The sequence below is a fragment of the Ambystoma mexicanum genome, chromosome 7p, assembly GCF_040938575.1.
Source record: "Ambystoma mexicanum isolate Mex_15411 chromosome 7p, UKY_AmexF1_1, whole genome shotgun sequence".
Taxonomy (NCBI): Eukaryota; Metazoa; Chordata; class Amphibia; order Caudata; family Ambystomatidae; genus Ambystoma; species Ambystoma mexicanum.
Window position 1 is genome coordinate 401,225,295 of NC_090939.1, and position 27,856 is coordinate 401,253,150.

The following is a 27,856-nucleotide window of genomic DNA, read 5'->3' on the forward strand; positions in this document are numbered from 1 at the left end:
ATAAGACTGCAAACAATAGTGGCAACTAAGAAAGCCTTGGTAATAGTTCAAAGAGAATGATCAACCTGTGTGGCTAAATTATGATGCTTCAATTTGGCATAATCCGGCACTTCAAACGCAAACTACAAGTCTACATTGGCATAGTTGGATAAAAAGAGGTATTCGGAGAGTGAGTGATATTCTAGAGGAAGGTAGAGTACTGGATTTTGGAGAATTGCAAAGTAGATTTAGTCTGGTAAGAAGAGAACTGAGTCGTTATACAGAGCTACGGTCTCTGTTAAACCAGAGAATTGATATGCTTGATAAAGAGTTAGAACATAGGCCAGAAATATATGAACTTTTTGTTGGGTTGGAACATGGGGTGTCAACCTATATAAATGTTATGCCTATGGAATCTGATCATGTGGCATCCTGGATACAATTGAGAGAAGCCTGGTCAAATGACATAAACCTGGAAATAACCGAGGAAGCATGGGAAGAATTACTCAGAGTTGGCCCAAGGGCAAAGATGCATACATGTTTGAGATTAATAAGACACAACATTGTTGGGCAACTTTATTGGACTCTAACAAGAATGTTTAAACTTAAACTGATAGACAATGATGTGTGTTGGGGCTGTGGTAACAGCACAGGAACACTGTTACACTTACTTTGGAGTTGTTCACGTGTGCATTCTTTTTGGAAGGAGGTTTTGGATAGAATAGACATGGTTTTAAATGTTACTCTCAAAAGGTCAACTGCGCATATGATCCTATTGATGCGTAGTGGGGGATGCTCAATTGCAAAAGAATATGGTGGGTGGGTTGGTAATGCTTTAGTGGTTGCTGTGAAGTTAATTATAAGAGTTTGGAAAACTAGGAAAACACCCTCTACAGAAGACTGCATAGTGGAGATGCAGATATTATCAAAATATGACAAAGTTACATGAGTGATTATATTTTTTTTGTGTTGTGTTGTGATGGATTTGTCTTGTTGGTATTGTGTGTGTCAATTGATTACATTTCCAATAGATATAACACGTAACTTCGACTAATACGATAGGACTATGCTTGCTTAAGGTGGTTATGATGATTTTATGGTAGTTTCTATTACTTAGTATATTAATAATGCATATTTGAATATTCTAATCGTTGAAGTTATGTGATATTGATATTCATATGTATTGGAAGCATACATTTAAAATAAATAATAAGTAAATACATAACAATGTCACTGTAACAATAAAGAGTTTACAAATATCGAGCAAATATACAAGTTTGGCCATCAAATAATTTAGTTGTCAGGGTAGAATGACTGCTAACAGCTCCAAATTACTCACAGTGGATCAGACAAACACAATTGGTTTTATTTTAAAAACAAATGACAACCAGTAACTTGAAAATAAACTGAAATAAAATGCTGCTCTGCTGGAAATCTGCCACCCTAGGCCTGGGCTTAGTCGGCCTTGATGTAAATACCTATATGATGATAAGTACAATTCCTAAATAATTCTTTATAGGTTTAATAGCAGTGAGGTCCTGTTTGGTGAATGATAGCTTCACAACAGCCGAAAACATAGCAGAAGCCAAACCCTGTACACATACAATGTATTCTTTATCTGATGGTGACGTCATCTACATGGGCATACAGTGGGTTGGCATATGCCTTTTCACTTTGACTGTGACACATTTCCATGTATTTTCTTTATATAATGATGGGCAGTAAACGTGTGTAGATATGTTCTCACATTGTTAGCTCATTATGAATCACTGGGGCCTACCCTAAATGCTTATGATGTCCCTTACTTTACATGCCAAGAGGGGCTTCTGGCATCTTAGTCACACCTCACTGATGACAGCAGGGAGACAGAAACATGTGTCTAGTGGTTCAGCCAGTACTCTTGCAGAAAGGAGATATGCCTGGAAGTTTGAGATGGACTTTGTTATGGGTGGGATCCCACTGATATGCAAATGTATATTCTCACAAGGCAGAGAAAGCTGAAAGTGACTCCTAGGTCGGTTAAAATACAGAATAAGAATTGTGGCTTTTTTTTCTCTTCGGGGAAGTTATTTCTAACATTGCTGGCTAATTCATTAATCAGGTGCAAGAGTAGCTTATACTCTCCTAAAAAGCTTTGAGAAGCGAGCCAGATCGTTGCTCTTGAAGCAGGGTCTGATTCCAGCTGCAGTGTTGTTTTGCATTGAACCCACACCAGAAACAGGACTCAGCTGCCACAAAACATTCTATCCAAAGGACCCTCAAACGAATCCTTGACTTGATCGTGGCCAAGCAATATTGAGTTTTTCCATGTCCTGTTAAAGAAAATATATGTAATACTAGTAAAGAATGGTCTATGAGTTCTGGATGTCATTTGGAAACAAATCGCCAAAATATAGGAGATACTTCTTATCTTAGGTAGCCATGATCAAAGTTATATAATTGTTTGGATCCCAGAGTATGGTGGCAGTTTGATTCATATTAAATATAAGGCATATCTAAGTTTGGCACAGTGTGTTCTTGCATTACAATATTACACCGGCACAAGCAATTGATGTACTTGTATTGTCAGTTTAGTGGGCAGTGACCAATTTATGAAAGGAACGGGTGTGTATTCAGTTCTCTCGGCGGGTTTCATACAAACAAAACATAAGGGTACACCAAGGAAACTCTCTCTTTGATACCCCCTAAGACGGCTGGCCATCTTCTCCACGGCACAAAAAATCTCCCTGGGGGAACCAGTGTTTCAAGCACAACCCTGTTAGTACAATGGGGAGCTCACACAAATGTTCTGCTTACTGGAGACACTTGCATATCATCAGGCACAGGAAGGAGGAAGTGTGAGAATAGGCCAGGAGAGGTTGTCCAGTGTAAGAAAGGTTCTATCAATTTGTGATTTCTTAGAGTTTCCAAACGTACTGTCCCCCTCCCCAATTCAAGCAGACAGATCAAGCTGAGTATGACATGGGAAGTCAAATGACTATTTTACAGCAGCAAGGATTAGACCCCACAACAGATGGCTATATAATGAGAAGACCCTGCCCTTAGTGACCCATCAATGGGCACTTGAAGAAGAATTAATGTGAACCAGGTTCAGAGTACAACCTGACCCAAAATGCTCTGCCATACATGTGCAGAAAAGGTTCTCCAAGGAAGAGGCAGGTTCCCCGTCTAACCATCCCAAGGAAATGTTTCGGCTGGCCAGCTGGATGGACAACGCCTACTGTTGAAACCATGGGTACCCAGGGACCTGCTCAATGGGGTGAAAGAACCTTGCAAGTGCTTTCTACATACCTTTCTGGTTGGAAAGGGCAGACAACAGGATTTACCCTGCCTTTACAAACCTTGGTTGGGGTCCCCCTGCCACCAAAAGTCAAGAACAGCTTTGGATCTTGCTTTCTAGCTCTTGCTTGTTTTTGTGCCAACTCAACCATTATGAGGTGCTTTTTGAGCCATTGCAGACACTTGTAGCTGCCTTTACAATCACAATTTTTTTTTCTGCTGTCCATCTGCTGAGCCACCGACTTGACCCATCACCTGTCTGTTTTCCAGTGTTTTTGACCCAAATGCCATTGAAGAACTGCATCACATTGGGTATTCTTTCTAGCAGACTTGACCCTCGTGACCTTGTTACTTGCTCTCAATTTGAACTGATTACCACTTCTTGACTGCATTGCATTTTTCGACCCTCTCGAGCCAACTCAATCATCTCCAGGCCCTCAATCCAGTGAAAATCACGGACTTACATTTTTCGGACACCACAAGGACCCATTTAAAGTACCCTGAAGCCTGGTGTGATGCTGTTGAGCCCCGACGGCAAGCAATAAAAGGTATTTGAAGTAGTTGTGTTCCCCTGGCCCACCTTAAAGGGTCCTAGCCACTCCTAACACTCTCAGTGTCTACCCTTTTAAAGACAGTGCCAGTAACCTTGAACATTGCTGCTGAAATCATTGCGTGTGTACTGTGGTTTAATTGAAGCAAACTCCTCTATGGTAATTTACTTTGACAAAAAAATAAAACATTTTTTTAGCCTTGGCGTGCATGGCGGTTGGGGTGGGAGTTGGGTTGGGGTGGGTTGGGGTATATGGGGGTAGTGGGAGGGACGGGGTATGGAGACCCCCCAATTTAAAAATAAAAACGTAAATAATGAAAAGTGATTTTGTCAAAGTAACTACCATTGAGTAATTTGCTTTGATTAATCCCAAGTAGAACCATCATTGCCAGAGTGCCCCTTGATGCCAAACTCTATATTGTGTGTGTTTTCCCTTAAGGGGATGGGTCATTATAGATTTTTTTAGTTGTGTGTAATTTCGATTTTAATGAAATCATCCGATTTTTATAGAATTTTGTTTGGACAGTCTTTTATTTTGTTACTATACAGCTATTGTTGCTGGTTCTGTTTCTAGCTCATAGGCCTCCTAAAGTGCACAGCTTGCACCTGTCCTGCACTTCCCTAAGAGGCGAAGGAGGTATCCCTGATGGCAGTGGCACTGACTTTTATTTTTCCCAGGGGGAGCCAGGGCCGGGGGCAGTGGCAAAAAAAGGAAAGCCGTCCCATTCTAAGAATAGGGACTTTCATGAAAGCACTTGTGTACTCGGCGGCCCTGCCTGATGGGCTGTACCTTTTCCGCCTTTATGAGTTGAATCACTTCTGGTTTAGTGCTAGTGTGGGTATGAGTGCAGTTTTCATCAGTTCTCATCACTGTCCTCTGGCCAAGCAGGAGTCACCTTGTGACAGTGCAATGCATAGAAAGTGGGGCATGCTATCAGAATGCTTTTAGAGTGTAGTCCCTGTGTACTGAGGTGTCTCTCACCACAGAGCTCACTGGAGGTACTGCCAGTGAGCAGGGCAGTGCCTGCTACAGGAGGAGAGAGGTGGGAAGGAGAGGGAGTGATTGACATCTCTGATCTTCGCACGTGCGTATAGCCATATTGACTTTGGAGACTGTTACATAAAGACAGCAAGAAATAAAACGGTGGTGAACCCGGGACAGAGGCGGAAGAGTGTAAGACAATGAACACCTAGCCCCACTTCTTGAGGTAGATCTGCAGTGATTAGATGGTGAAACACTTAAGGTATACGGCTAATGAAGGTTGCATAACAGCACTCCATATTCTATGACAAAATATTCTATGAGACTCGGTTGTAGTTACTGAACACTGTGTTCTTTCCAACATGTTTCTTCTTTTCACTACTGTTGGAAGTATTTATTTATTTATTTATGTATTTATTTATTGCATTTGTTACATGCCCAGGCCCTGAGGTATCACGGTGTGGTTACAGACAGCTTGGTTATACATGATTGGCATTAATAGAGCTTACAAAAGCATATTAATTGCATTTTTAAGAAGTCTTTAATGCCGTGGTAGTCATTACATAGTTGTCATTATATTTTTGCACAAGGGGGTACCGTTACTCGTATCATTGGTAGGTGTCAGGAAAGGGTGGCTACACTAATGTAAAACTGTGTGGCAGTTGCCTAGTATTGGTTAAATAGCCAGGTTTTGCGTCACTTTTTGAAGCAATGGAAGGAGATTTTCGGTTCCCCAACAGCGAATAGCAGAGACTTTTCAGAAACTAGAAATCCCTTTCCTCAAATCATAATTAGCCTGTAGAAAACTATACAGTGAGTTAAGAAATAACAATAGCATTTTGCATAAAGTGTTCCATTTAATATAAAACAATAAATCACCAAATGCTTCTGTTTTTGTGTGTGATGGATTCACTTAAAGCATTACTTTGCCACACAAAGCCCATTCTGTTCTCCAGACTGTAATACAATTAACACAATTGACAGCGTGTCGCATTTGATTACACAAGAAATATTTAACTTCCAGGCATAAAGTGGGTGCTCAGGCTGCTGTACGAGAAAACTAGGCAGCAGTGAGAATTGCTTTGCAGCCATTGATTATTAAAGCAAGGGCCATCTGAGCCTATGTACATATACTGAGAGCTATGAAAAAAAATACCTATTAATACAAATCACTCTTACATATAATTCCATAAGCTGAATGTTTATGCGAAAGAAGGTTTGCTTGTCCAACGTGAAGGTTAATGTAACATTTTCCATAAGTAAGATCCAAGCCACATTTCTAGAGTGTAAATTAATCTTGAAGGGTAGAGTAATGGGTCTTTCGTGCTAATAATCGTTTAAATATGACTAGATTATAGAAATGATTAGACAATGAAAGAGGTCACATTCTGAAAGTGTGTCAAAGGGATAGGAAATATAACCGTGCTTAAGTTGGAGAATAAACAAAGCGCTAAAGTTCTCTACCAGATGCATAACTGGTGTGTGGATTTTCAAACACAATGGCCTGATTTACAAAGTGTTTTACAATGGGATTGCACCTTTGTAAAACACTTTTGTAAATCAGGCCCAATGTGTACAAGATGATTTGTGATCAGTGGTCATGAGGCCTCCACCGGCCGATAAATCAAGCAATGATAGAAAGATGTTCAAAAATGAATCGTATGGATTGCTATTAGAGACCATTTCAGTTCCCTCGGAGAAAAAAAGAATCAAGCACTGACAATGCCAACAGTTTGACTTTTGTGTAGGCATGGGAAAGGCACTTGGCCAGCCAAGTCTGGTGGTATTAACTGGCTATCATAGTAGTAGGTGCAAAATGGTGCAAGTACATGGTCATCGAATAGCAGTTCCTGGCAAATACCTAATACGTATACACAAGCCCAAACTGTTGGCTTTGCCAATGCTTGTTTTAAACAGGACTTCAGTGAAGGACAACTTAGCGCTAATAAAAGGAGTGAAGCCAAACCTGGTTAAGATACTTTTATTGCACCAGTAGCACCTAACCAACTCCAATTAACTCATTAACTCTCAGAAGACTGCTTTGAAAGATCCAGGCAAGCACTTTGAGTGCAATGTTTGATTGTAAGGCTTGAATTAAATGAGCTCAACGCGTTTTAATGAGAAGGTGTTATGGGCGGGGAGAGGCAGGAACTGGGTGAGAATGGCCATAGGGACTAGCATGGACATGGACAATCAATGGGTGGGCAAATAGCCAAACGACACCTTCAAGCGCTGTGTTCCTCCACCTATGCCATTTCTCCAAATCTGTACTTGAATGTAATAGTTTTGGCATTTACGGGGCACTACAGCACCACCTTATAGCTCATACTAAAAATAAAAAGTACACATTTAACCAAAACGAAATTCCCCGAAAGTAATGCAAGCTAGAGAAAAAGAAAGCACCCTACTTCAAAAGAAAACTGCACGGTTTTAAAGGAGGGATTTTGTTAGTAGAACAACACATTAAGCACGTGGTTGCATTGAGTCCATGTTGAGCGTAGCTACTGTTCAGAAAGCGTGGCATGCGGTGAAGGGGTGAACATGACAAGTTCTGGTTATTGGGTCAGAAATGGAAGAGAAGGTCTATGTACAGCACAGGGCAAGGCATGCAGCATGTAAAAGGAAAACAGCGCTGTCAAGCATATGTGGAAAACACTCTGTACCTGTGTAGCCAAGGGAGTTGTCATCATTGTCCGAGGTGGGGAGTGGTGTCCCGTTGTCGCTCTCCTTTTCAAAGTCGTCGGAGTCTGTCAGAAAAAACGCCAGAGCTGGTGAGAGGTTCAAAGCACTAACAGTCGAGGCAAATTTGAGCAGCACATGTCCAGGCACAACGGCGTCCACATTCGACAGGTACACGCACAGGGACAGCAGACAGCATGCACTCCCTCTGCAAAGCCCGTTATATGCTCCCCTAGGTGAAAGCCTTGCCAACATGATGCTGTAAATCCGAAAGGCTCCCTAATGTGCAGTGCCTGTGCTCTTTATTCCCGCGCCCCGCAGCCCTTAAACTGCCACCTCGCAGAGCGTGAAGTGCCAAGTGTGGCCACGGTGAAGCAGCCGGTGCTGGCCGGGATGAGCATATGGAGGATGACGGGGGAGCAGGGCTGCTGAATGTGGTGTTTGCTCATTTCAACCTTATTGTTAATCAAAGCTATTGACTGCGATCACTCCACACCATTGCTTCATCTCATGGCAATTAAAGACTCTGGGGATCGCGCCGCTTTGTGGGGGACGGGAAACCCCTGTGACTTGTCAGACAGACAGAAGTGGGGCGGCACATCCCTTCTGCGGGGTGGGGCTGTAGTTGGGGGGGGGGAGAGGCAGACGGATGCAAAAAGGATAGGCCCAAATAACATCTGTGGGGTGGCAACAGTTGATTGTTGCCTGTGGAATACATTAGTTTTGTTTTTAAATTTAAAAATAAGCATGACAAAACCACAGGCCAAACTCCTTCTTCCAGACAAAAAATAAAATAAACGGACATGGAAAAATCTGAAATAGGGATTTTTAAATGCCTCGATATTTGCAACGTCTTTTGGGGACTGAGAAGCATGAAGACAGAGAGGGTACATACAGAACTCACAATCGGTTATTATTCAACAATTCGTGCTATGTATCAACAAACGAAGAACATACTCAGTAAATAGGACTACACTATTCTCTTTTTAAGTATGACATGTTTATACCCTTATTAAAAAGGTGTCTATGACCAGGGCTAACGTCGAGGGTACATGCAGATGGATTCAGTCCCCCCTCCAGCTAAAATGAGAAACATTGAAAGGCTTCCTTGAATTTATGAGGACCTCATGGATCGAACTGCGTTCGTCTGGTTTGCAGGCGGGATACTTCACCACTACGCTACATGAACAGAAGGAAGACAACAAACAACTGAAGGGGAAATGTCTCATCTCGGTACTGCAGGTTCCAGGGAAAACATTTGCATTGGAGTTTAAAACATGCACACCGATTAACGTTTTCAAAAACACTATTAGATGAAAATATCCTTTCTTGGTTTTGTGTGTGTGTTGATTTTATGAAAAACAGATGCCATTTGTCCTGTGCAATTTGGGTGCTTATGCAAAGCCAATGCATTTCACCTTGATACACTAGTTTCCCACGATGTCACATGCCATTGCGTTTGTTGATGAGTCCCCCACTTTTATTTTTAGGACTTGACCCCTGTCCATGACAGCAGATATAACCAAAGTATTCATGAGGATGGAGAAGTGCCAGTACGACCACCGTCAGCTGCCGAAATCCCTGCATTTTGCCAGGAATTAGCAAATTGAAGTACATTTATAATCCAAATCAAACAACAGTTATGTACACTAAATAATGCAAAGTATGTAGTGTTTAGGATGTATTGCCCCTTCCCCTTTGTGCCACATTTAGAGTTCGGTTGAATGTGGTAAAACGTGGAGCCATGCAGTGAATTGTGGTGCAATCTACAGGTATTGAGCCTGTGTTTTTGCATGCTGAGATTATTTTCAACTCTATGGGGCCATTACGAGTTTGGAGGTAGCCATGATGCTATTAGCACCATGGGTGCCTCCAAAGTTGTGTCTGGGTTCTCTGAATGGGGACTTACCGGGTCATTCCAACCTTGGAGGACCCGGCAAGTCCCCATTCAAAAAACCCTTCCCCATTCCCATTCGAGCCCCCATGAGGCTGAATGGGAATGGGGAGGGAGCTAATAATGGGCCCGCAACTATCGGGCCCATTATTAGTTCCCTGGTCCCTTAGCGGCTCCCACTAAGGACACCTGGTTTTACCAGCCGGCCTTAGTGGGACCCGCTAAGGGACCTCAGAATGCGGCGCTAAGGGGTTAACGGCACCAGCACCTTACCGGTGCCATTAACCCCTTAACGCCAGGGTCGTAATGACCCCCTATGTGATGCTTTCATATATATTTCCCTGAATGCGATTTATATTCTGAGCTTTGTCTAATCAGATCATTTTCCCCATTCATCTTTATAGGAAGGTTCCTAGCTTATATATTTCGTGTGGTGCCTATGCATACTTTGAAAAGTCTACAAGACAACATATTGGTTCTATTGAAGTCAAACCAACAAATATGTACACACATCATTAAATACTTCATAAAGAGATGTCATGGCTACCCAGTTGCAGCCTATTTCAAGAGGCACAATAGAGGAAGCAACAACCCTTAATCAGCATCATCCTCAGCATGCACACGTGTTCCAAATTAACACCACCATGCACATCCACATAAGCCCCATCAGCCATTTTCACCCTTTAGAGCCACATCACCATCCACAGCCACAGCACTCTGCCCAGGTGCATCACCCTCCACCTAACGCTAAGCCTGTACACTTTTTCCCTATGCAACTTTGACTTTGACAGAAATTGTGTCCTCCATACATAAACAGTGCTGGGGCAGTTAATGAGGACCACCCTCTCCTTCCCAAAGGGAGTGGCAAATTCTTGTAGGGAAAGACAACATTTAAATTGGTGTGCAGGAGAGGTTGCAAGACACAATACCCCTAGAACTCCCTGCTTTTAGGGACACTCAGTGCTGCCACCAGACAATGACCCACCACTAACCACCAACAGACATTGGGGCTCATTATATGTTTGATTGGACACTACAAACGTGGCATTCATACCAGTTACTGCCACGTTTACCATATCAGCCAACCATGAGAAGTCGATAATACCATTGCAGATAACACCGTCACCCGTAATACCATGGTTGGGCACACCGGTGCCAGTATTACTGATGATGGAATACCAGATGCTGGTACCTAGGCTGATGGTATTACCAGCAAAGCAGTATTACCGGCTGATCATGAGATGGGAAAATTGTGCTAATACAGCCAAAACCTGCTGGAAATACCAGAAAAAGTATGCTGGATAAATCTCCACCTGTAAGGTGGAGGTAAATGCCCACAGGCGAACAAAAACAGGTCACAGGTGCTCCCAATCAACCCAGGTGTATCCAATGCACACATGAAGGGTACATGAGGCCACACTCGCACCTCAGAAACACCAATCCAACAGGGGTTGAGAGGGTGAGAATGCAGCTGTTGCAGTTGGACATTGACCTGCAGTAGCTGGAGGACTATCACAGGGAGCAAGCAGCAGAGGAGAGGAGGAGGAGACGGTGGGCAAGGAGAGCACCCATACCCCATGAGAGGGCCTCACCGCACAACCAAACAGATGGCCATATACTAACCCTGTATCGCCTCAACAGGGAGACCATAGTGGAACTACTGACCGTGATCCAGGAGGAAATTGGCAGCAGGATACACATCAGCACAGCCATTCCACCGCTGGTATAGCAGGTGTCAGCCCTGCACTTCCTAGCAACTAGCACATTTCAGCACACAGTGGCCACGCTGAATGGCATCTCACAGCCAGCCTTCTCCATTGTGCTTGGACAGGTGCTGACTTCATTCCTGCACCATGTTGGACATTGCCTCACACTTCCCACCACCCTGGCACAGGAGAACAACACCAAGGGCAGATTCTACACCATTGCACACATGCCCAATGTACTTGGGACCCTGGATTGCACCCATGTGGAATTGGTGGCACCCCAGGCATCTGAGGATGCGTATAGCAAATGCAAACAGTACCAATCCCTCAACATCCAGGTCATCTGTGACACCACCCTCACCATCATGCACTGCTGTGCCTGATTTAAAGGATCCACACACAGCACCACGGTCCTGTGAAAGAGCACACTGCAGGGGTACATGGAGAGGCAAAGAGGCCAACAGACCCGGATGTTGGGTGAGTAAATGTCCAAATACAGTGGCCTTGCTGTACAAGTGACATGCAATTGGGGGGAGGGGCAAGGCACACATTGTGAATGCATGCCCTGACATGGCCCAGTACATGCTGGACCCACCCGTGCACCCCACACATGACAGGCTGCAATCCACAGGAGTAGGACATGGGTGCAGCAGGAAATGGCCAAGCTATGCAACCCCAACAGGCCAGCCTCACAAACTGAACTAAAGGTACCAGATTGCAACAGAACACATTCCACAATATGCATGGACACCATGGGGAGTGCGGGCCATAGTGTTGTCCAAATCATGTCTTGGGGGCTCCTCGGGCACAATAGAAATAGCCAGAAGATGACAGTTGGCAATATGACCAATGAGCAAGACTGTTGTCCATTCCAAGTTGAACCACTAGGCCATCACGTCACACCTAGCACCACCTGATTTGCTATACGCTGCCCACCCTTCCTTCCCCAATACCCGGTACAGCTGTAGCTCTCCTCTGTCCGCTCTGCATCCTCCGCTCCATATCTGTTCTGTTGGTACCACTGAAAAGTGCGAAGCTAGGTCAATGCACAATGAATACAATAATAATAATAACAATAATAATAATCATAATTATAGTCATAATAATAACTGCACCCAGGAGGATGATACAGTGCCTGCGGGTGCTGTGGGGGCACGCACTGAGCGGGCTGAGGTTAGCGAGGGGTGCCCTGCTTGGCCGGAACTGATAGATAACTTTGCACACAGACTCATAGGAGATCACGTGGACATCTGTATATAGTCACATGTCACATTAAACACTTTGACACAATAAGGAATGTCCTGTCATTGTTCAAGGTTTCATGGACTGTACGTGTCAAGGTGATTTGAACTTCCACAACCATCAACACCCCACCCTGCCTCCCCTCTCCACCTCCACTCCCCAACTCCCCCACCCACCTCCCCACCCAAGTCTCCTCCCCTCCTCCCTTCAGGAACTCTCCTCCCAAACTCCATTCCACACTTCAACTCCCCTCCCACCTCCGCTTCACAACAGTCCATCACACAACCCATCCCCGAATCGCCTCCCCAAGTACCCTACCAACCTACCCTCCTCAACATCCCACCCCAACTCCTTCTCCACCTCCCCTCAACACCCCTCCCCAACTCCCCTTCCAACCTCCCCACCTCAACTCCCCTCCCCAGGTACACCTTTAATTCACCCTTGCAGTGTCTGACAGTCATATCCTGCTCCTCTTTGACATGAGTGCCCTCGTGTCTGTGAGCTAGAGCTGTAAGTGATGCCTCGGGGTGCTTGGCAAGGAACCCTCAGTGGGTGTTGCAGGGTTTGAGGGATCCAGCTCCTGGGCCCGGATGTACTGCAGGCTCAACTGGATGGACTGGTTGGTTGCCTCTGCAGAGGCCCAGGTGGACTCAGTGTGTGTCCAGGTGGACTCAGTGTGCTCCTGCACCCTCTGTCCCATTGCCACCACGGCAGAACACCCAAGTGACAATGTGATCCTGTGGGTACAGCCCTGGAGGCACCCCTGCATGGCCTGCACTTTGCTAAACTGCTGGCCTTGCATGTGCCCCTATGGTAGCCTCGTGCTGCTCTATGGCCTCCAGCCTTGCAAGTGTTTCTGCCATGTTGGTTGCAGGTAATGGTGGCAGGCTGAATGGGCTCTGTGATGGTTCAGGGATGAAACATGGGGACAATTCAGCAATGTTGTGTACCTCTACCTTCCCCTTTTACTCATCGGTGGATGGTACATGGATGTGCCCTGCCATGATGTTGCTGTGGCTGTGAAGCATGTTTTGGAGATGAGTTTGTGCTGATACCCTGATGGCTATGCACCACTGCTGGGACGGCCATGGTTTGTGCCATGAAAGGTGGCGGCTATTGCATGAGAGTGGTGGCTGCAGTGATAGCTTTGTCTTCTGTCTTGCTGCTGGTGGGGTCACTCGTTACTACCGTACGGTTTGGGTCGTCCAAGATGGTCGATAGAGTCTCCAATGTGTTCTTGGGTGGTGGTTGAGGGCCTGTGATGGTGTCAACCTTGTCTCCCTGCTCTGCTGACTGTGATGGTGTCAACCTTGTCTCCCTGCTCTGCTGACTGCTATCACTGGCAAGGGATGTTGCCTGTGCAGAAGTGGTAACAGCTGCAGTGCCTGGAGTGGGAAGGTCCTGCACATCGCTGTCCATGGACTTTGTTCCTTTCAGGAATAGAATCACATGCCATCAGTCATGTTGTGGACTTGTATGCAAGCTTGCAGGATGTTCATATGACATGTATGTGTGTTCCAGTGATGTACTGTTGGCCAGATTCGCATGCGTGGTGTTGGTGCAATGGGTGCTGCCACTCACACATGGTGGGTGTGCCTGTTGGGGATGTACACAGTGCATGCATGTGCTCACAAACTGTTGGGCTGCCAGGGAGGGGTGTTTTCATGTGCGGTGTGGCTTCACATGCTGACATGGATGTACATGGTTTACAAGTGTCCCTCAATTTATATACACGTATCACCTATGGTGCATGTACATGGCAACCTTTTCCCCATCCCCTGGCCTTGTGTGTCCTCACGGTGCATTTGATGTGGTAGTGATGTGGTGTCACATTCGCCCATGGTGTGTGCCAGTGCTGAGGGGACACTTGCTCACGGTCACGGTACACACATGTACATGGGGTCAATTGGAATCATCTGGGAGGCGTGTCTTCTTTTGCTGTGCCATGGTGCTGCAACAGATTTCAGTATTGGAGGGCAATTGAAAGTGGTAGATTCACTGTAGAATCTGTTTTTGAAGATGTCTTCCGTGGAGCTTCCTGATCCGGCACCGCTGTTATTTCTGCTTCCGGTGTTACAGGCGCCAGTATTTCCAGCAACAGTAATACTGGCAACAGTATTACCGGCTGCAACGTTGCCAGTATCAGGGTTACCTCTACATTTTTGCTGGCACTACCGGCATTCTCTGTGTTTTGCCAGTAATACTGGTTTGCCGGTATTACTGTTACCACCAAGGTGATGCGCATACCAGTGTAGGGTCGTAATGCAGCAGTGATTCCATCGGTCAGCACGCCAGTAAGACTAATAACGGCCATTCCGGTATTATCGCTGGTTTACCGGCAACGTTATAATGAGCCCCATTGTGCTCTAATAATGTTATAAACCTTATCTAATGTTATAAACCTTATCTAGAGCGCTGCAAAACACAATCAGTTAACATTTCACCTAAACGATATCGTAACATTCGATCATCTGCAGGCACACCACGCAGTTCTTCAGTTGCCTCCTGCAGTTCTATAATTTATGTATTGCGCACATCTTCATAGTAATTCTTATTCCCGACCGCAAAAACAGACTTCATGGTTACCATGTTTTCAACATAAAAGATATAGAACGCATTTCTGATGGAGTGAACCAATCATGAATTATTCTATTTCCTCAATTGAAATCACCAGCTAAAGTGCTGTTGAGCAAGATAATATTGTATTTAAAAAAAAAACGCACATATTGTTTGTTACCTTGGGTTGCACCGCTCAGCCCCCCCAGTGATAGCTAATATTACCTTTAACCTGCCTTGAGATTGGCAGAACGTAGGGGCAATAGTTTATTCTTCCAGTATGTCAACCTTCCTGTGAGCAGAGATTGATTGGGTCAGAGTTCGAAGTTACAGCGGTTCGATTGAGTGAAAGGAATGGGCGGCCATATTGAATTTCCAAAATGCATATGGACGGGATAACCTGAACATAACAAACAAAGCAACTGTGTTTCTGGAAACAAAGCAATTATTGCGCTGGATGTTTTAGGTTGCAGTGATTGCATGGTCATATGACACTTTCCGTTTCATGAGATAAAACATGATGTACAGGGACTAGCTTTGATTTGCAAAGGGGTACTCTGTTATTGAAGTGCATCCGCATTTTAAGGTATTTTGTTTCTCTAGCACCTGAAATCATGCTCAAATGACACCTTTAACCTGGGAGGTTTACTTGGTTTGGTGAAGAAAATGCTTGAATTTGGAATCTGAATATCACATCTGTGCACCAGTGTGTGTGTTTTAATTCTGAGGACTGAAACGCTAACATCTTAAAAAGCGTTTAAGCATTTCTTTTTGTTAGGGTTGTCCAAAATGGTTCGGGTAAAAGTAGAACCACCCGACATTTGGGGTGTTTCGAGTCCAGTTCATTTTTTGGGAGATTTTAAAAACGTGGTTTGACAGAATGTGTAATATTATATATATATATATATATATATATATATATATATATATATATATATATATATATATATATATATATATATATATATATATGATGAAAAAGAGGAGAGGGGCGCACTCCAGTTCCCTGCACAGTAAACCTTCTCAGCTACAGGTGTTCTCCTCCGACCGGTTTCTGTGCCAATACACGTCATCAGGGAGGCTGTCTTAACTTGCAGCTCACAGCAAGTGCAGGTGTTAACACTTAGTGATGATTCTGCTGCAAGGACTTCTGGTAGCTGTAGTCATCAGGTTTGCAAGGAACAAACTCACACCCAATCCCATAAATGGGAAAAGGGGGGGGAGTAGCCTACAGTGAGGCACTCCAAAGTAGGGCATATGTTACCCCGGTGCAGCACCCTATAAGATTTCTGAAGATTCCACCCTCCAGAAAACTTGCAAAATGTGATGAAAAAGAGGAGAGGGGCGCACTCCAGTTCCCTGCACAGTAAACCTTCTCAGCTACAGGTGTTCTCCTCCGACCGGTTTCTGTGCCAATACACGTCATCAGGGAGGCTGTCTTAACTTGCAGCTCGCAGCAAGTGCAGGTGTTAACACTTAGTGATAATTCTGCTGCAAGGACTTCTGGTAGCTGTAGTCATCAGGTTTGCAAGGAACAAACTCACACCCAATCCCATAAATGGGAAAAGGGGGGGAGTAGCCTACAGTGAGGCACTCCAAAGTAGGGCATATGTTACCCCGGTGCAGCACCCTATAAGATTTCTGAAGATTCCACCCTCCAGAAAACTTGCAAAATGTGATGAAAAAGAGGAGAGGGGCGCACTCCAGTTCCCTGCACAGTAAACCTTCTCAGCTACAGGTGTTCTCCTCCGACCGGTTTCTGTGCCAATACACGTCATCAGGGAGGCTGTCTTAACTTGCAGCTCACAGCAAGTGCAGGTGTTAACACTTAGTGATGATTCTGCTGCAAGGACTTCTGGTAGCTGTAGTCATCAGGTTTGCAAGGAACAAACTCACACCCAATCCCATAAATGGGAAAAGGGGGGGAGTAGCCTACAGTGAGGCACTCCAAAGTAGGGCATATGTTACCCCGGTGCAGCACCCTATACAGCTACCAGAAGTCCTTGCAGCAGAATTATCACTAAGTGTTAACACCTGCACTTGCTGTGAGCTGCAAGTTAAGACAGCCTCCCTGATGACATGTATTGGCACAGAAACCGGTCGGAGGAGAACACCTGTGGCTGAGAAGGTTTACTGTGCAGGGAACTGGAGTGCGCCCCTCTCCTCTTTTTTCAACACATTTGCAAGTTTTCTGAAGGGTGGAATCTTCAGAAATCCTATAGGGTGCTGCACCGGGTAATATATGCCCAACTTTGGAGTGCCTCACTGTAGGCTACTCCCCCCCCCCCTTTCCCCATTTATGGGATTGGGAGTGAGTTTGTTCATTGCAAACCTGATGACTACAGCTACCAGAAGTCCTTGCAGCAGAATTATCACTAAGTGTTAACACCTGCACTTGCTGTGAGCTGCAAGTTAAGACAGCCTCCCTGATGACGTGTATTGGCACAGAAACCGGTCGGAGGAGAACACCTGTGGCTGAGAAGGTTTACTGTGCAGGGAACTGGAGTGCGCCCCTCTCCTCTTTTTTCAACACATTTGCAAGTTTTCTGAAGGGTGGAATCTTCAGAAATCCTATAGGGTGCTGCACCGGGGTAATATATGCCCAACTTTGGAGTGCCTCACTGTAGGCTACTCCCCCCCCCTTTCCCCATTTATGGGATTGGGAGTGAGTTTGTTCCTTGCAAATCTGATGACTACAGCTACCAGAAGTCCTTGCAGCAGAATTATCACTAAGTGTTAACACCTGCACTTGCTGTGAGCTGCAAATTAAGACAGCCTCCCTTATGACGTGTATTGGCACAGAAACCGGTCGGAGGAGAACACCTGTGGCTGAGAAGGTTTACTGTGCAGGGAACTGGAGTGCGCCCCTCTCCTCTTTTTTCAACACATTTGCAAGTTTTCTGAAGGGTGGAATCTTCAGAAATCCTATAGGGTGCTGCACCGGGGTAATATATGGCCAACTTTGGAGTGCCTCACTCTAGGCTACTCCCCCCCTTTCCCCATTTATGGGATTGGGAGTGAGTTTGTTCCTTGCAAACCTGATGACTACAGCTACCAGAAGTCCTTGCAGCAGAATTATCACTAAGTGTTAACACCTGCACTTGCTGTGAGCTGCAATTTAAGACAGCCTCCCTGATGACGTGTATTGGCACAGAAACCGGTCGGAGGAGAACACCTGTGGCTGAGAAGGTTTACTGTGCAGGGAACTGGAGTGCGCCCCTCTCCTCTTTTTTCAACACATTTGCAAGTTTTCTGAAGGGTGGAATCTTCAGAAATCCTATAGGGTGCTGCACCGGGGTAATATATGCCCAACTTTGGAGTGCCTCACTGTAGGCTACTCCCCCCCTCCCTTTCCCCATTTATGGGATTGGGAGTGAGTTTGTTCCTTGCAAACCTGATGACTACAGCTACCAGAAGTCCTTGCAGCAGAATTATCACTAAGTGTTAACACCTGCACTTGCTGTGAGCTGCAAGTTAAGACAGCCTCCCTGATGACGTGTATTGGCACAGAAACCGGTCGGAGAACACCTGTGGCTGAGAAGGTTTACTGTGCAGGGAACTGGAGTGCGCCCCTCTCCTCTTTTTTCAACACATTTGCAAGTGTTCTGAAGGGTAGAATCTTCAGAAATCCTATAGGGTGCTGCACCGGGGTAATATATGCCCAACTTTGGAGTGCCTCACTGTAGGCTACTCCCCCCCCCCTTTCCCCATTTATGGGATTGGGAGTGAGTTTGTTCCTTGCAAACCTGATGACTACAGCTACCAGAAGTCCTTGCAGCAGAATTATCACTAAGTGTTAGCACCTGCACTTGCTGTGAGCTGCAAGTTAAGACAGCCTCCCTGATGACGTGTATTGGCACAGAAACCGGTCGGAGGAGAACACCTGTGGCTGAGAAGGTTTACTGTGCAGGGAACTGGAGTGCGCCCCTCTCCTCTTTTTTCAACACATTTGCAAGTTTTCTGAGGGGTGGAATCTTCAGAAATCCTATAGGGTGCTGCACCGGGGTAATATATGCCCAACTTTGGAGTGCCTCACTGTAGGCTACTCCCCCCCCTTTCCCCATTTATGGGATTGGGAGTGAGTTTGTTCCTTGCAAACCTGATGACTACAGCTACCAGAAGTCCTTGCAGCAGAATTATCACTAAGTGTTAACACCTGCACTTGCTGTGAGCTGCAAGTTAAGACAGCCTCCCTGATGACGTGTATTGGCACAGAAACCGGTCGGAGGAGAACACCTGTGGCTGAGAAGGTTTACTGTGCAGGGAACTGGAGTGCGCCCCTCTCCTCTTTTTTCAACACATTTGCAAGTTTTCTGAAGGGTGGAATCTTCAGAAATCCTATAGGGTGCTGCACCGGGGTAATATATGCCCAACTTTGGAGTGCCTCACTGTAGGCTACCCCCCCCCCTTTCCCCATTTATGGGATTGGGAGTGAGTTTGTTCCTTGCAAACCTGATGACTACAGCTACCAGAAGTCCTTGCAGCAGAATTATCACTAAGTGTTAACACCTGCACTTGCTGTGAGCTGCAAGTTAAGACAGCCTCCCTGATGACGTGTATTGGCACAGAAACCGGTCGGAGGAGAACACCTGTGGCTGAGAAGGTTTACTGTGCAGGGAACTGGAGTGCGCCCTCTCCTCTTTTTTCAACACATTTGCAAGTTTTCTGAAGGGTGGAATCTTCAGAAATCCTATAGGGTGCTGCACCAGGGTAATATATGCCCAACTTTGGAGTGCCTCACTGTAGGCTACTCCCCCCCCTTTCCCCATTTATGGGATTGGGAGTGAGTTTGTTCCTTGCAAACCTGATGACTACAGCTACCAGAAGTCCTTGCAGCAGAATTATCACTAAGTGTTAACACCTGCACTTGCTGTGAGCTGCAAGTTAAGACAGCCTCCCTGATGACGTGTATTGGCACAGAAACCGGTCGGAGGAGAACACCTGTGGCTGAGAAGGTTTACTGTGCAGGGAACTGGAGTGCGCCCCTCTCCTCTTTTTTCAACACATTTGCAAGTTTTCTGAAGGGTGGAATCTTCAGAAATCCTATAGGGTGCTGCACCGGGGTAATATATGCCCAACTTTGGAGTGCCTCACTGTAGGCTACTCCCCCCCCTTACCCCATTTATGGGATTGGGAGTGAGTTTGTTCCTTGCAAACCTGATGACTACAGCTACCAGAGGTCCTTGCAGCAGAATTATCACTAAGTGTTAACGCCTGCACTTGCTGTGAGCTGCAAGTTAAGACAGCCTCCCTGATGACGTGTATTGGCACAGAAACCGGTCGGAGGAGAACACCTGTGGCTGAGAAGGTTTACTGTGCAGGGAACTGGAGTGCGCCCCTCTCCTCTTTTTTCAACATATATATATATATATATATATATATATATATATATATATATATATATATATATATATATATATATATATATATATATATATATATATATAATATTATGCCACCTAAGGTATCTAGCTGTTGCCACTTGTTTTGGTTCAGCACGTTTTTGAGTGCACATGTTAAGTGGTAAAAGGTCTGTTTTTTTGTTTTTTATTCTGCATTTCGGTTACACCAAATTACCTTGACACAAGATGAGTAATAAATACATTTACAACATTACATAAAACATAGTAAGATCACAATTCCATTCTACTTATTACATCATAAAACTTAGAATTAAAATGTAATGCAGGCATATACAATATAGCTCATAAGGTTGACTGCTGCTTTATGGGGTGCCCGAGACAGTGCTCCTCACGTAACACCAACCAAGCACTTTACTGCTTTTTTCCAGAAGTAGTAGGCTGCCCCTAAAATCACAAGGGAGTTTGCCCCGTATAACGAGGACCAAAATTGGTCACCTTGGATGTTATCACTATTGGAGACAAAACTTAAATATGCCCGATGTATGGTTAAGGGAGGTACATTGGGTCAGTATATGGCGCTAGATTCAATGTGCTCACCTCACAGCCGACACAGCCGCTTTCTCAAGGACCACACCAGACCAACTCCCAATATACCTGTAAGTTGGTAAGATATTTAGGTGCAAGTACACAATGAAATCTCTCAATTTTTGGGAGCAAGGTCTGGTTAAGTAGGTGCAGTGGCTGTCGATTTTAAAGGCCTACTGTGTAAACTCTGTATATCGCCTTTTCTGAGCGAGTTCGATCCCAGTCCCAGGTTTTCCTCTGCAATAAGTGCAAACAATCAGGGAAATCCGTTAACTTTGAGAGCTGGAAATCTATCACTTCGCAATGTGCCTCGCCCGTTTTAGTCAGTGCTACCATAAAGGGATTTTGGCAAGTTACACCCAGGCCACGTGCGACCAGACTTAGGAGCTTATGGTCGTCCAAAGGACATAGTCTCAGGGCACAATATAGTTTGAACCGCTTCAGGAGCCAATGTGCCCGAAGCACTGCACCCCTTCTTCTAGTCTTAGGGCTTGAATCAGAGTGGTCTTAGGGACAGCTGGGATAAACCTTATCAATTTCCCCTCCAGTTTTTCTAGCCAAGCCACACGTACTTCGGTAAGAAGGTCCAAACCGTAAGTCAGGTCAGGAACAATGCTGGTCTGATAAATCTTACATTGCCGCCAACCGAACTAGCTGCAAAGCGTTTTACCAAAAGCCATTTCTTGAGAACACGACAAGTGACAGTCTCCCTGAAGAGATCCCTATGTTGGATTCCGATGAATTGGGAAAGTATGTGTATCCTTCCACAACCTCTAACTTAATGTCATTGAGCCACCATGTGAGAGGGTGTTGCTGCTTTGACCTTCTGCCCAGGACCATGACCTTCATTTAGATGGATTTATTATCAGTTAAAGCGCCCTAGCTTAGTCCCCCAATGCATTGAAGGCACGCTGGAGGCCAATTTGTGTGTGGTCCAAAGAATTGTGTTGTCTGCGTACATTAACCAGGGTATGGCCACCCCACCTATCCTCAGGGGAAATGATCTAATGCCTTGCATGGCCAGGTCAAAATCAGACGTATACAGATTGTATAATGGTAAGGGCGCCGGTGCCAGTAATCCCCACCGCCCTACTACAAGGACCCTCAGCAGGTCCCGTCCTTAACGTGTGGTCAGACCACACGTTAAGGACACGACCCGTTAAGGGACTTCAGAGCTAATAACAGTACCGCAAATTGCGGTACCGTTATTTTCTCCTTCCCCATTCCCATTGAGCCCTATGGGGGCTCAAATGGGAATGGGGAATGGTTCCCGGAATGGGGATTTACTGGTCCCGCAAAGGTCGGAGTAGGCCGGTAAGTCCCTATTCCGGGAACCCGGCCTCCGACGCCGGTAAGGTGGCAGCCATGGCGCTAATAGCTAATAGCGCCATGGCTACCGCCTTCCGTGTAATGAGGCCCACGGACTGGTTTCAATTGAAATGCACTTTTACATGTTAAAAGTAGCATTTCAATGCTTTTTTTTTGTAACTTTGCAACGTTAGATGCAGCTGTCCAGTGCTGAAATTACAGCACTGGACAGCTCCATGCAACATTTCAAAGTTACAAAAATAAAAATAAAAATGCCAATAAACACAAAAACTTTGAAACTGTACATGGAGCTGTGTAATTTCAGCACTGGACAGCTCCATGTAACGTTTCAAGGTTTTAGTGTACATTGGGAGGGGTTTCCCCCAGACCCCAAAACCCCCACACCACCCTCCCACCACCCAACCCTAACCCAAGCCCAACCCTAACCCATGTCGACGGCACTTTCAAATTTTTTTCAAAGAAATTGTCATTCGAGGCTTTCGCTGCTGCTTTCTCTCCCCCTCCAACTTTAGCTGACTCTCATCCTGACACTGCCCTTTCCAAGGTCCACTCTGCTATCTCTGATACTCTCAATGTTCTTGCCCCTGTCATGTGGATCCACTTGAAGCCCAAAGCCAAATGCAACTCTTGGTATGACTCTGACCTAGTCACCCAAGTGTAGCGTGGCTGAGAGGAAATGGTGGGCATCTTGTGCATCCTCTAACAAACTGGTCTGCCACCGGCTCTCTGTCTGCACTAAGAAGAGAGCTCACATCCAAGCCAGTGTCTCTTCGGCATCTAACAACTCAATCGAACTCTTTAAAATCTGCAAGGAGCTGGCCAATCCTGCTGCAGTCTCTACTTCCCCTGTCCCCTCCCAGGCCCTCTGCATGGCCCTGGCCTCTCATTTAATCTCTAAAATCCAGGACATCCTGTCCACCCTCTCATTCTCTCCTCCTTTTTCCTCTTCCCTCTCTGCTACCTCTGGCCCTTCTGCAGCTGCTTCTCCTCCCCCTTTCTCTTTCTTTCCTCTTTTTTCCCCTGATGAGATTTCCAGACAAGTCTGATCTATGAATGTCTCTTCAAAACAGGTTCTTCCCTGTTCTTCTAAAACCATCAAGGACCATATTGACAGCCTTGCTCCTGCCCCAGCTGACTTCTGCAACCATTCCTTCGCCTCTGGAGCCTTCCCCTCCCCCGTTAAGCACTCTCTTGTGCACCCTCTTCTCAAGAAAAACACTGCCGACCCCTCCTGCACGACTAACTATCGCCCGAACTCTATCACTCCTTTCCTGGGCAAATCCTGGAAAAGCTGGCCATCTCCTAGCTTAATCTTCACACTGATTCTGTTGGTTGTCTCCATGACCATCAGTCTGGCTTCAGAGCAGCCAGAAGAACGGAAACTGCTCTCCTGAACATCAGTGAAGACCTGCTCTCTAACCTTGATTCTAATCTCCCCTCTGTCCTCATCCTACTTAATATGGTATTTATTGAGCATGGACCTAGATTAGGGAAGCAATGGTGTGTTTTACAATCATAGGGTGAAGAACAAGGTTAGGGAGCAGAGAAACGTTGTGTGTCACATAAAGGGGTAGCCGCCTAACAAAGTTACACCATACTCTAACTTATGTATGTGGTGGGTATTATAAAATAGGTGTTCTATGCAGAAGTCAACCTATGATTCATCCTAGTGATGTAATCTGACATCCCCTGGGGGTTGAAAACAAGACAATGGGTGTCATTACGACCCAGGCGGTAAGTTACCGCCTGGGCCGTGACTTTACCACCATGGCGTAAACTACGTTTACGCCATGGTGGTTGGCGGACTTACCGCCCCATTCCGAGGTTGGCGGGGCGGTAAGTCCCCAATCCCCATTTACCCTTCCCCATTCCCATTTTTGCCCCATAGGGCATAATGGGAGTGGGGAAGGCGTTAATTACGCCACCGTAAATTACGGTGGCGTAATTAACTCCATGGTCCCTTAGCGCGATGGATTTTAACACCTGCTAAAAGCAGGTGTTAAATCCGCCATGGCGCTAAGGGACCTCGTACTCAGGCGGTAAGGGTCGGCGCTGTTTACGCCGCCGTAAAACCCTTACCGCCTGAGTCGTAATGAGACCCAATGTACTTTGTATTGTATAGGTAAATTCTCTTACAAGCAACCAGTTTTATACGGTGCAATTTATTTTAATGCACTCAGTATCCTTAAACAAAACAACAAAAACGGAAATGCAGTGTTCTGATATAAAAGCAAAAGAATTTTTCAAGGCAATAGTAGAGCATCAGTCTCAAACCAAAAAGAAAAATTACTTATAGCATCATCATTTGCACGGTAAGGTTATTTTACCAGCAACAACAGGGTAACACTTGTTTTAGTTACAAATAAGGTTTGACAGATTGTTTAACAAATTGTTTTCCCAATTGGGGAGCTCTGTAGCACCAAATTAAGCAGGACAGAGTGGTGAATGTTAGTAAAGTTGTGTACATTTACATATAGGGGGGCAACAGTTTGCCTCACAGTATTAATGGTGAAACCTATATAGTTGTACACTATTATACAGATCTATAGACCTATATAGTTGTACACTATTATACAGATCTATAGATCTGTATAGTTGTACACTATTATACAGATCTATAGATCTGTATAGATCTGTATAATAGTGTACAACTATATAGGTTTCACCATTAATACTGTGAGGCAAACTGTTGCCCCCCTATATGTAAATGTACACAACTTTACTAACATTCACCACTCTGTCCTGCTTAACTTGGTGATACAGAGCTCCCCAATTGGGAAAACAATTTGTTAAACAATCTGTCAAACCTTATTTGTAACTAAAACAAGTGTTACCCTGTTGTTGCTGGTAAAATAACCTTACCATGCAAATGATGATGCTATAAGTAATTTTTCTTTTTGGTTTGAGACTGATGCTCTACTATTGCCTTGAAAAATTCTTTTGCTTTTCTATCAGAACACTGCATTTCCGTTTTTGTTGTTTTGTTAAAGAATACTGAGTGCATTAAAATAAATTGCACCGTATAAAACTGGTTGCTTGTAAGAGAATTTGCCTATACAAAACAAAGTACAATGTCTTGTTTTCAACCCGCAGGGGATGTCAGATTACATCACTAGGATGTATCATCGGTTAACTTCTGCATAGACCACCTATTTTATAATACCCACCACATACATAAGTTAGAGTATGGTGTAACTTTGTTAGGCGGCTACCCCTTTATGTGACACACTGCTTACTTCAGCCTTTGGTTCCGCCATTATGGGCTGCCCCTCTAGTGTACTTACCTTCGATACAGTTTTTAGGGAGCAGAGAAACAACAGGGGAGGGAGGTCAATTGTCAGCGGTGGGGTCTACAAGTAACCAGGTGAGGAAACAGTGGGGATCAGATCACCCAGTCTCAGGTATGGTGGGGAGTGGATGGTGTATTGGCCGAGGTGTTAGGGTGGAGCCATTCCTTGAAGAGGAGGGTATTGAACTTCTTCCTTAACTATAGAAGTGAGGGGGTTCATCAGATATTGATGGGGAGGAGGTTCCAGAGTCTTGGGGCATAGACAGTGAAGTCCTGTCTTCTGGATTTTTCCTTCCTGCACTGGCAGAGTTCAAGTCTGCCCATGTCCTTAGTTCTGATGGATCGTTGGCCTCTGCAGATGCTGAGATTCTCAGTGAGGTACCTTGGGGAATTCAGGGTGAAATCTTGGTGATGCATCAGGATATGAGGATTATAGGGGTTTACAGCAGGAGACAGAGCAGTTCAATGAGGGTCGAGGTGATGTGGTCGAATTTGTGGAGCCCTTTGAGGAGGCGCGCTGCAGCATGCATCTCAGGGGAGCCTATGCTGGTGCCAGAAGACCTACCAAGAGGGCACTGCATCCATCCAGGTGGAAGAGGACAAAAGCTTGGACAGCAGGTCTGAAGTTGTTTTCTGGGATTCCACAGGAGAAAAAGTTAGTACCAAGCCATTTTTGTCTTTCTTGTTATGTGCTGTTTGAAGGAGAGATGTCTGTCGATGTCAAACTGAAGGAACTTGGTGGAGGGGGCAAACTGGGGTATGAAGCCCTCGAGATGCATGTCAGAGAGCCAGGACTGGAAGTCTGGAAAGGTGTTCAATGTTGTTGGTCAGTGGTAGGAATTCAGTTTTGGAGGGGTTGAGCTTCAGGCAAGCACTAGAGATCCACAACTGGTTCAATGAGAGGCAAGCCTTGAGTCTAATGATGTCTTTGATGGAGGATATCTTGAGGTAGAGCTGTGTGTTGTCTGTTCATTGGTAGATGTGGATGTTGTGTTGAGCGAGGAGGGGTCCAAATGGTTCAATGTAAAGATTATATTTCACAGTGGAGGGGAAGAATCCTTGCAGGACTAAACAGGAGATGGGTAGAGTTGGTGTTCTGGAGAAATCCATTTGTACAATCTGGTGTCAATTTGCAAGGTAGGATTTTAACCAGCTGAGGATGATCTCACTGATGCCATGAAGTGATGCAGATTTTCGGTGAGTGTCTGCTGGTCTACTGTGTCACATGCTACCGAGAAGTCAAGGGTAACTAGGAGGCAAGGTTGGCCATCATCAAAGATTTTAAGGGCATTGTCGATTTTCTTGATGGTAGCCATGTCTGCTGCATCTGGCTCTAAAGCCAGATTGGTAGGACTGTAGGAGGTTGATGGCCTCGATGTGCTGGAGACATTTCATAGGTGTTTCCCTAGGAAGGGAAGATGGGTGATGGGGCGGTAGTTGCTGAAGGCGTCAAGGTTCAGTGTTGGTTTCTTGAGAATTAGGAGGATTTGCCTAGTCTTGAGGGTCAAGGGGAAGGTGCCCTGAGTTTGGCAGCTGTTGATGATTGTCAGGTAAGGGAGGAGTACTTCAGTCGGAAGTGTCCTGAGTACTAGGCTGGGAGGATGTTTTCCACATATGAAGTTGCCTTTAGGGTTGCTAGAATGGCAGTACGTTTTTCAATAATGAGTGTCTTGAAGGCTGTCCAAATAGTTGTGGTTTTGCGAGATGGGATGTGTAGTGTGCTGTCAGTTGTAGTGTCGGTGTCTATGTGTTAGTGGATCACGTTGATCTTATTAATGAAGAAAGTGTTGATGGTGGTGGATTTCTCAATGGAGTGAGGTATGGGTGGGTCAGGCAGATGGTGGATGCAGTGCTTGATGGCTTTGGAGAGGGCTCTGCATTCACAATTGGCCTTGGATGTGGTGTTTTGCTGGAAATTGGCTTTGGCAGTGGTAATCAGTCAGCTTCATGTAGCATGGTGATCCTTGAGCAGGGCAAGGTCAGATGCACTGCAGGATTTATGCCAAGTCTTCTCTTGTTTTCTGATGCATCTTTTGTTGAAGTTGAGTTCTTGAGTGTACCTGGGTGTGGAAGGTTTAGGCTTGAGGTTCAGTTCTTTCACTGGGGCATAGTGATTGATATTGTTTGCAAGGGTGGTGCTGAGTTCTTGGAGGAGCAAGTCGCAGTCCTGGCTCGTCAGAGGTAAATCAGCCCCTGTGAAATGGATTTTGGCGAGGTCTTCTCTGAGAGCCTCCACTGGGAAGTTTTTGAATGATCTGAAGGCTTGTTTGGAGGGTTTCTAATGGTCTTGCTTGACTTGTGTGGTGTAACGAATGTCAAAGGGGATTGCTAAATGGTCTGACCAATTGACCGGGAATGGAGAGCTGTGATGGAGTGTGGGCAGGGCAGTGCTGATGAGGATATTACCGTGCTCGTGAGTTGGG

General features: G+C 45.4%; 1 protein-coding gene across 1 annotated transcript in view; it reads right to left on the reverse strand.

Moving 5' to 3' along the window:
* Positions 1-27,856, reverse strand: part of ROBO1 (roundabout guidance receptor 1) — a 2,404,538-nt gene that overhangs the window by 1,066,700 nt on the left and 1,309,982 nt on the right. The window contains exon 3 of the mRNA XM_069636443.1: positions 7,454-7,537. Within this exon, the coding sequence (XP_069492544.1) occupies positions 7,454-7,537 (84 nt within the window). The remainder of the gene's footprint in view (positions 1-7,453; positions 7,538-27,856) is intronic.